At 45.5% G+C, this 10,692-nt stretch overlaps 1 protein-coding gene across 2 annotated transcripts in view; it reads right to left on the reverse strand.

Annotated features, from left to right (window-relative positions):
* The window catches only part of actl6a (actin-like 6A), a 28,137-nt gene extending 19,889 nt beyond the window's left edge, over positions 1-8,248 (reverse strand). For both annotated transcript variants that reach the window (XM_070883498.1, XM_070883497.1), the window contains exons 1-2: positions 8,077-8,248; positions 1,068-1,144 (exon numbers count right to left, since the gene is read on the reverse strand). In XM_070883498.1, coding sequence (XP_070739599.1) covers positions 1,068-1,144; positions 8,077-8,101 — 102 coding nt within the window. In that variant the 5' untranslated portion in view covers positions 8,102-8,248. The remainder of the gene's footprint in view (positions 1-1,067; positions 1,145-8,076) is intronic.
* Between the last annotated feature and the right edge of the window lie 2,444 nt (positions 8,249-10,692).

Consider the following 10,692-nt stretch of genomic DNA (forward strand, 5'->3'; position numbering starts at 1 on the left):
TCACTTCTGAATCATGCAAGCACCTCAGAACTATAGGCACCACCTTAATAAAGATGTAATCAGTCTTCACTACTTGTAATGAAGAAAATTGAGGAAACATGTAAAAATAGCTTTGCAGATAGCCTACAAATAAGAGGCTAGCTTTCTGAATGCTCAGCAAGTTTATCCAGTGAATATCAGTGTGGCACAGACCCAGAAATCAATTCAATCCCCAATCCTCAGTCATTAGATTTGAGTTCAGCGTATCTGTTTAGGAATGGGAAAAATCAGCCATCATTCCTGCTCCCATGCACTAAGTCAGTGATTCATTTCCCGGGGATAATGTTTTCGAAGCCAGAGAAGAGGGAGTAGTTATGCTAGCCCACAGTGCCAGTGGTGTTGTTGTGGATTGAGGGCTTTTACCACAGCAGATGATGGGAATACTGGGATTGGAGGAGAGTAGGGAAACATAGGAGAAAGAGGTCAGAAATTACCTCGACAGTGATTGAGAACTTGAATGCTGAGACACCCAAGGATAGTAATAAGGAGTTTATATGAAGGGTGAGACAGTGAAGTCAGAGGAGATGGGGAGGGATGTCATCGGGAACTGAGATGTCGGTGAAATAATTGAGAATGAGCTGTTGCTTGGTGCGGAGGATGAAAGAGGAGAGTATCTCGATAACAAAGTCAACTTGGGGCCGGGGGTTAAACAAGGGTGATTTATTAAACCGAGAGGGTGCTGCCCGTTATCAGACTAGGATCGTAACACACGAGAATCAACGGAGATAACAAAGCTCAGGTGATGTACTTGAAATAGTACAAATTTGAGAATGTAACCCTAAAACCACAGACTATGCTGCAAGACATGTAACAGATCTATGATGCATAATGTAAAAAAAAAAAGAGAGCATGATCCAAATAAATTGTTAAACCAGAAGCTTTCCCAATGCCTTTCAATGAAAATACACAGGAAGCACGATCATAAACTCTATTGTTATAGATATGACAGCTATTCTTCCCTGACCCTACTTATCTAACGTCCATGGAGTGTCAACTGTTCACGTGGAGGTGGTACAAAATCAAATTACCTTTGGACAATCTTCCCCAGCATAGCCTGCTCTCACTGTGTATGACCCAATGTCAAACACAAGGGCACCAACCTCATCTGCAAAAAATTTAAGTGGCATATCAGGAAAAAAATTCTCTTAGGAACAATGAAACCAACAGTATTCAAAGAGAGACTCAGTGAAGAAACACATCTATGTTGTTGCAGTAGGATACTTTCTATATACTTATGTAGCAATTGTGATTACAGTACTTTAAAATTCTACATAAAGAATGAGATTTCACCTACTTGTATTGCATACTTTTACATTCACCAGTCACTATGAATTACTAGAAAAACAGTATAACTCACATTAGAATATAGAATATGGTTGCTACAATGTGCCAAATGGCAGAGCAATAATGCTCAGTGCCATGCAATAGGAGATGCAGGTTCCATCACAGATTCTGCTGTTCTTGATTTGAACCACATTTTAGGTGGAGGTTCTGGCATCTCCCAGCTGCGGTGGAGAGAGAGAATAGAGGAAAAGAAAAAAAAAAAAATCACAGAAGTCCAACCTGGACACTATCTTATTTTTGTTAATTCTGGGATGTGGGCATCACTGTCACGGCCAACATTTATTGTCCGTCCCTAATTGCCCTTGAGAAGGTGGTGGTGAGCTGTCTTCTTGAACTGCTGCAGTGTTTGTGGTGAAGGTACTCCCACAGTGCTGTTAGGGAGGCAGTTCCAGGTCTTTGACGATGAAGGAACAGCAATATATTTCCAAGTCTGGATGATGTGTGTCTTGGAGGGGAATTTGCAGGTAATGGTGTTCTCATGCACCTGCTGTTCTTGTCTTTCTCGGTTGTAGAGGTCATGGGTTTGGGAGTTGCTGCAGTGCATCTTGTAGATGGTATATACTGCAGCCACGGTGCACCGGTGGTGGAGTGTATGTTGATGGTGATGGATGGGGTGCCAATTAAGCGGGCTGCTTTGTCCTGGATGGTGTCGAGCTTCGAGTGTTTTTGGAGCTGCACTCATCCAGGCAAATTGAGAGCATTCCATCACAATCCTGACTTGTGCCTTGTAGATGGTGGAAAGGCTTTGGTGAGTCAGGTGGTGAGACACTGGTCACAGAATACCCAGCCTCTGACCTGCTCTTGCAGCCATAGTATTTTTTTGTGGCTGATCCAGTTAAATTTCTGGACAATGGTGACCCCCAGGATGTTGATGGGGATTTGGCAATGGTAACACCATTGAATATCAAGGAGAGGTGGTTAGACTCTCGCTTGTTGGAGATAGTCATTGCCTGGCACTTGTGTAGTGGGAATGTTACTTCCCACTTATCAGTCCAAACCAGAATGTCATACAGGTCTTGCTGCATGCAGGCATGGACTGCTTCATTTTCTGAGGAGTTGTGAATAGAACTGAACACTGTTCAGCGAACATTGGGATAAATATTGAGCAGGACACAGAGGATAATTGCCCTGCTCTTCTTCAAAATAGTGCCATGGGATCTTTTATGTCCACTTGCTAGGGCAGACGGGACCTCGGTTTAACGTCTCATCCAAATAACGGCACCTCTGCCAATGCAGCACTCCCTCAGGTTCTGCACTGGAGTGTCAGTCTAGATTTATGTGCTCAAGTCCCTGGAATGAGAAAGTGAGAAGTCTGGCAGCAAAATACCTTGGAAGCAGAGGTGTTGCGTTCAACTAGGCTTGGATAAATTACACACAGGTTGAACCTCCCTTATCTGGGACTCTCGGCACCACCCCTCGTCCGGTACCATTCCCGACCGATCCGACATGAACAAATTGAAGTCCTTCCTCGTTGCCGACTCCCGCAATCGCTGGCCTGACCCCGCAATCCACTGCCTGCTTCCTCCCCCCACCCCACCACACAATCTCTCTGTCACACTCCCAGACCCAAACCAGCCAGCCCAGATATCCCCTTGCTCAGTACCTGTACAATCCAATTTAACATTATCTCCCCTCGTCCAACAAAATCCCTTATCCTACACAGGCCAGGTCCCAAGGGTGCTGGATAAGTGAGAGGTTCAACTGTTAATATATTTATTAATTAAAACATATTAGATTAAACAAAATCAATCACACCTCAAGATTAAATGCAATTCTATATACTTGAATGTGTTTGCAATGCTTTTAGTTTCTCTTCTATCTGGGAGAAATCTATCCTCCTCATTCTGCATGGTAATCCACTATACTGTGGCAGAGAGTTGAAGAACGTGGATGAGCACCGGGGATTCTCCAGATGATGATGAGCTCCAGCAAAGCACAGGAGGTTCCCAGACACAGAAATAGAGGAAATAATAATGTCAAGTAATTCCTAGATGTTCTTGCATGCTCTCCACATAACTGAAAAGCATTAGAAAAGGGATGAATGGAAGGTCACTTGCCCATTCTTGGTGAGAAACATTGTGCAGTTTAAAAAGACCGAAACAAAGCAAGACACATTAATAAAAATGTGCAATTTTGATGGAAAAGAAAAAAACTCATTGTTGACTGTGACAGTCATTTTAATAAAACGAGAGAAAAAAAAATCTTATCAAACCTGTCTAGACTGCATAACTTCCACAGCAATATTACAAAAGCAAAATACAGTCAAATTGTTGAACTCTATATTCAGTTCAGAAGGCTGCAAAGTGCCTAAACGAAAGAATAGGTGCTGTTCCTTGAGCTTACGTTGAGTTTCATTGGAACGGTGCAAGAGGCCGAGGATGGAAAGATCAGAGTGGGAGTGGAGCGGAGAATTAAAGTGACTGGCGACTGGAAGCTTGGAGTCACGCTTACTACAGTCTGAACGGAGGGGTCTGTAAAGCAATCACACAATCTGTGTTTGGTCTCTCCGATGCAAAGATCACATCGTGAGCAGCGAATACAGTACACTAAGTTGCAAGTACAAGTAAATTGCTGTTTCACCTAGGAGTGTTTGGGACTCTGGACAGTAGGAAGGGAGGAGGTAAAAGGGCAGGTGCATCTCCTGCGCTTGCATGGGAAAGTGCTGTGGGAAGGGGAGTGGAAATATATGTTTGGTGGTGGGATCACGCTGGAGGTGGCGGAAATGGCGGAGGATGATCCGTTGAACATGGAGGTTGGTATGGTGACAGGCGAGGACAAGGGGCACCCTATCGTGGTTCTGGGAGGGAGGGGAAGGGGTGAGGGCAGAAGTGCAGGAAATAGAACGGACACGGTCGAGGGCCATGTCAACTGGTAGAGGGGAATCCTCGGTTGAGAAAAAAGGAAGACTTATCAGAAGCACTAGTATGGAAGGTGGCATCGTCAAAACAGATGCGAATGGAGACGGAGAAACTGGGAGAATGGAATGGAGTACTTATAGGAAGCAGGGTGGGAGGATATGTAGTTCAAGTAGCTGAGGGAGTCAGTAAGCTTATAGTGTTATTTGACAAACAGCGATTTCCGTGTACTTCTTTCAATTTAGTCTACTGTATTCGCTGCTCACGATGTGGTCTCCTCTACACTGGGGAGACCAAACACAGATTGGGTGACCGCTTTGCAGAACACCTCCATTCAGTCCGCAAGCGTGACCCCGAGCTTCTGGTCGCCTGTCACTTTAATTCTCCGCTCCATTCCCACTCTAATCTCTCCGTCCTCGGCCTCTTACACTGTTCCAATGAAGCTCACGCAAGCTCGAAGAACAGCACCTCACTTTGCAGCCTTATGGACTCAACATCGAGTTCAACAATTTCAGACCATAACCCCTGCCCCAATTTTTTTTCTGTTTTTTCCTCTTTCCTATGCCAGCTGTTGATGATTTTTCCATTTACATCCTATCTAGACTCATCTTTTGTTTCTTAACTTGTCCCATTACCATCTCCTTTTGCCTTGCATCATCATCCCTTTTGTCTCTTGATCTCTTCTGCCTTCTATCCTAGCACAGACCTTCCCTTTTGTTCTTTCCTCCCCATTTCCTTGCTCAAAAACTTGTTACATCTCTAACTTTATCCACTTCTGACAAAGGGTCATCGACCTGAAATGTTAACTCTGTTTCTCTCTCTCCACAGATGCTGCCTGACCTACTGGGTATTTCCAGCATTTTCTGTTTTAATTCCACAGCAGTATGATTTTTCCATTTACATCCTATCTAGACTCATCTTTTGTTTCTTAACTTGTCCCATTACCATCTCCTTTTGCCTTGCATCATCATCCCTTTTGTCTCTTGATCTCTTCTGCCTTCTATCCTAGCACAGACCTTCCCTTTTGTTCTTTCCTCCCCATTTCCTTGCTCAAAAACTTGTTACATCTCTAACTTTATCCACTTCTGACAAAGGGTCATCGACCTGAAATGTTAACTCTGTTTCTCTCTCTCCACAGATGCTGCCTGACCTACTGGGTATTTCCAGCATTTTCTGTTTTAATTCCACAGCAGTATGCTCCATATCAATAATTCTGCAACTCAATGTTTACACACACTACAACATACAATTTTTTAATCTCATAATTTCAATCCAAAAATTCTTCAAAGAAAACTCTTAGTACTCTAAATGCTAATTTTCTTCACTTGTACAATGTGTATTTGTATGGTGCCTTTAATGTAGTAAAACATCCCAAGTCACTTCACAGGAGTGTTATAAAACAAAATTTGACACCGTGAAATTGGGGCAGATGAGCAAAAGCTTGGTCAAAGAGGTAGGTTTTAAGGAGCGTCTTAAAAGGAGGAAAAACAGAGATTGAGAGGCCAAGAGGTTTAGGGAAGGAATTCCAGAGCTTAAGGCCTAGGCAGCTGAAGGCACGGACGGTTGAGCGATTAAAGTCAGGATTGACTTAAGAGACCAGAATTTGAGAATAGTTATCTCAGAGGGTTGTGGGGCTGGTGGAGATTACAGGGATAGGGAAGGGTAAAGCCATGAAGGGATTTGAAAACAGGGCTAAGAATTATTATTTTATTTTTTTTTTTAAATCGAGGTGTTTGTTAAACAGGAGCCAATGTAGATCAGCGAGCAAAGGGGTGATGAGTGAACAGGACTTGGTGCGAGTTAGGACATGGCAGCAGAGTTTTGGATGACCTCAAGTTTACAGAGGGTAGAACGTGGAGGCCGGCCAGCAATGTGTTGGAATAGTCAAGTCGAGAGGTAACAAAGACATGGATGACGGATTCAGCAGTATGTGAGCTGAGGCAGGGGCAGAGTCAGGCGATGTTTTGGAGGTGGAAATAGGCTGTCTTAGTAATGGTGCTGGAAGAAAAGCCATTGCAGGTGATTCTCTGGCTACGATTAGATAGATAAGAATGGAACTAGGCGAGTGCAGTGCCACCCAGCTGGACAATGGTGGAGAAGGATGACGTGATCAACGGTGTCAAATGCTGTAGACATGTCAAGAAGGACAGCTTACCTTGGTCAGTCACAAAGAATCTCATTTGTGACTTTGACGAGAGCCGTTTGGTACTGTGGTGGGGCGGAAATCTGATTGGAGGAATTCGAACATGGAGTTCTGGGAAAGATGGGCACAGATTTACGAGGTAATAACATGTTCAAGGACCTTAGCGAGGAAAGGGAGGTTGGAGATGGGGCAGTAGTTTGCAAGGACAGAGGGGTCAAGGGTTGTTTCTTTGAGGAGAGGGTGATGACAGCAGATTTGAAGGGGACCTGAGGAGAGTGAACTGTTAACAATGTCAGCTGACATGGGAGCCAAGAATGGAAGTTCAGTAGTTTAGTGGGAATAGGGTCGAGGGAGCAAGAAGTGTGTCTCATAGACAAGATGAGCTTGAGAGGACATAAGGGGAGATTGGAGGAAAATGGAGGAAATTGCAAGTTCAAGTCTAGGGTAGGAGGAAGCCTTACAAGACATTTGGCCTGGTGGGCTAGGCGAATGGAGGGAAGAGGCAGCTGATTGGAAGGTATCAATCTTAGTGACAAAGTCATCCATGAGCTCCTCACACTTGTTGGATGTGAAGGTGGAGGAGACATCAAGAAGAAAACAAAGAACCTGCAGTTGAGAGCTTCCCACAGTTCTGTTGGTGAATTCACTGCCCGGTGTGGAACTATGCCATGCAGACCAAAAGGTCCAAGGTTCAGCACCAGGTCTGTGCTAAATTTTCTCTTCTCAACCAGCGTGATCAATGTGGTTCTACTACAGCCTCAGCACCGTTTGGACTAAAGAACTGAAAATTCAACCAGGTTCCTACTTCTGATTACTATCAAGTGACTCCTGTTGTAAAATAAGTGTGTGTAGATGTTGGGCAAAGATATGATTAGGCACAGCAGTGATGTGGTCCGTTTGCAAATAGCCTGCAACATTCACTATCCAGGATCACCTGAAGAGCGACCAGTTGGATCAGGTGCTAAAGAATGGAGGGGAGAAGAACTATAGATTTTTTTTCAAAACCTACACTAACATTAACCTTACTGGATCTTAAATTTGTCAAGACATTTCCAACTTTAAACACCTTTCATTCATTCGTATACATGAAGTCGCCAACCTTTAGACCTAAAGCTTCAGTTTTTCTTCTGGGACAGTATACGATACAGGTTGAGGATCCGAAATTCAGGCCGATCTGTGGCGGGGTCTTCCGGAATCTGGAAAATGTTCCAAAATCCGGACCCACCGCCCCCTCCGGACTCCTCCGCCTTGGGCCGCTGCCAACCTCACCCTGCATCAGGCTGCCACCCCTTTACTTGCCCCCCTCCCCTTAAGACGTTCCAAAATCCAGAAATACCCGAAATCCACAACGGCCTCGGTCTAGAGGTTTCTGGATTTCGAATGCTCCACCTCTACAACACATCAGTTTCTTTCTTTCAGAAAGATTAGACAAACCATTGAGTGACAGGTAAATAAATTAGGTCTGTGATTATAGTGGAGATGAACTGCCCGTAACTCAAGTGTGAACCTGGTTTTGTGTGTGTGTGTCTGTCTTTGTGTGTGAGAGAGAGAGTCTCTGTGTCTTTCTGTTTGTGTGTGAGAGAAAGAGTCTCTGTGTCTGTGCCCTTCCCGCTCTCACAGGCGCCCTGCTCCCTTCGGGGAGGGGCCCGGCCGGGCCGGGCCTAGAGCCTCATGCACAGCCTGCCGTTCGCTTACCTCCTCCGTAGACGCCGCCGCTCATCCCTACTTCACTCGTAACTCCCACGTCTCCGGGAAAGGTCCCTGCTACTCTCTAAAGGCCGCACAGCCGCTGATCTTGCGCTGGAACAAGCGCCGGATCCAGACCCAAAAACCGCTCCTGCCCAACAAAGAGCAACTAATGGCTGGCCCAAGCCAATCAGGAGCGGCGGGGGGGCGGGGCAAGGCTTGAGTGACAGTCCTTCCAACCAATAGAGATAGTTCTCGCGTTCAGCTCCCGCATCACTCAAATCTGGGCAGCCAATCACCTGCAGACGGTTTGAGATTGCCGTGAAGAAAATGTTGTGGTTCTCAGAGCTAACACTTTAAAACATGATAAGGGAGGGAAAGATTAACATTTATAGTGCGCCTTTTACGACATCAGGACGTTACAAAGCGCTTTACAGCCAATACACAGCTACTTTTGGAGTGCAGTCACAATTTGCACACAAGCAAGCTCCCACAAACAGCAATGTGATAACGACCAGATAATCTGTTGTAGTGATGTTGATTGAGGGATAAATATTGGCCACGACACTGGGTATAACTCTCTTGCTTTTTTTAGAAATAGTGCCATGGGATCCTTTACATCCACCTGAGAGAACAGACGGGGCCTCAGTTTAACGTCTCATCCGAAAGACGACACCTCCTACGAACTCATTACAGCACTGGAGTGTCAGCATAGATTTTAGTGTTCAAGTCTCTGGAGCGGGACTTGAGGGGGGAATAAGATAAATAAGAGCAGCTGCTCTGTATTGCTACATTACAACATTACATTACATTACAACAGTGACTACATTTCACAAAATACTTAATTTACTGTAAAGCACTTTGTGATGTCCGGTGGTGGTGAAAGGCACTATAATTCAAGGGGTTGGGGGTAATATATTAGCATGGATAAAGGATTTTCTAACAGAAAACAGAGAGTCGGGATAAATGGGTCTGTTGTGTATAGAAGAACTCCACGAGGCTGAGTACTGTGGGCTAAAGTTAGTGTGACCATAGTCTTCTTCATTACAACTCCAGAGAGCCTAAACAACATGGCAGCCAACCTTTTATCCTGGCCTTGCACGTGTGTGCAGGTGACCATTAGGACTCCAACAGTCGTGCCATCTGGTAGCAGGTATTACATAGTTACATACATAACATCACTCCGTCCCCCGCCCCCCAAAGTCGTCAGTACAAGTTATTTACAAGTTGAGATGATCCGGAGCCGTTCGCTCCCCGGTTGATCGTCTAAGTTCAAATCCTGGCATGTATGAGTTGGCCGGACCATTGCTGCACTGCACCGCGGCTGGTCTGACTGGACTGTCAGGAATGGTGGGTTCATCCTCGTGATTGACAGTGAGGTCGATTGCTGGTTGGGTGTGTGTTGGTGGATCGTCGATGGTGATGTCCTCTTCAAGTTGTTCCTGTTGTCAGTAAATTGCAATTTGGTCTGATGTAAATGCTTTCTGCACGTTTGGCCATTTAACAGTTTGATTATAAACACCCTATTTCCTTCCTTGGCCAAAACAGTGCCAGCAACCCACTTGGGACCATGACCGTAATTCAGGACAAAGACAGGGTCGTTAACATCAATGTCACGTGAAACAGCCGCACGATCGTGGTACATGTTCTGCCGGTGTCGCCGGGTTTCTACGTGATCATTAAGATCCGGATGGACTAGGGAGAGCCTGGTTTTGAGGGATCTCTTCATTAACAATTCTGCCGGGGGAGCCCCGGTGAGCGAGTGGGGGCACGTCTGGTAAAATGAGCAGAATGCGAGACAAACAGGTCTGCAGGGAGCCGTCCGTCACGCGTTTCTTGCTCTGCTTGATTGTTTGGACTGCCCACTCTACTTGACAGTTAGACGTGGGCTTAAACAGAGCAGACCTGACATGTTTGATGCCATTGCAGGTCATAAACTCGTTGAATTCCGAACTGGTAAAACACGGTCCATTGTCGCTGACATGGACGTCGGGCAAGTCATGGGTGGTGAACATGGCCCGGAGGCTTTCAATGGTGGCTGTGGATGTGCTGGATGACATGATTACACATTCAATCCATTTGGAGTAAGCGTCCACAACTACTAAAAAAATCTTTCCTAGAAAGGGGCCAGCAAAATCTACCTGGATCCTGGGCCACGGTTTGGAGGGCCATGACCACAGACTCAGTGGAGCCTCCCTTGATACATTGTTCAGTTGCGAGCAAGTGTTGCACTGATGCACACATGACTCCAAGTCCGAGTCAATGCCGGGCCACCAAACATGCGACCTGGCAATTGCCTTTATCATGACAATGCCTGGGTGGGTACTGTGTAGGTCGCACATAAACATTTCCCTGCCTTTTTTTGGCAAAACCACGCGATTACCCCATAAGAGACAATCCGACTGGATCGATTGGTGAAATGAGTTAAATTCATCTTGCATTTCCCCGGGAATGGCCAACCAGTTCCCATTTAGGATGCAACTCTTTACTAAAGATTGCACAGGATCCTGGCTGGTCCAGGTCCTGATTTGGCGAGCTGTGACGGGTGACCTAATATGTCCTTACCAGACAGTAAAAATACACACGAGGCCCATACTAGAGAGAAGGTCACTCTGTGATTAGTAA

This window comes from Pristiophorus japonicus, chromosome 6 (genome assembly GCF_044704955.1).
Source record: "Pristiophorus japonicus isolate sPriJap1 chromosome 6, sPriJap1.hap1, whole genome shotgun sequence".
In the NCBI taxonomy this organism is placed as follows: domain Eukaryota; kingdom Metazoa; phylum Chordata; class Chondrichthyes; family Pristiophoridae; genus Pristiophorus; species Pristiophorus japonicus.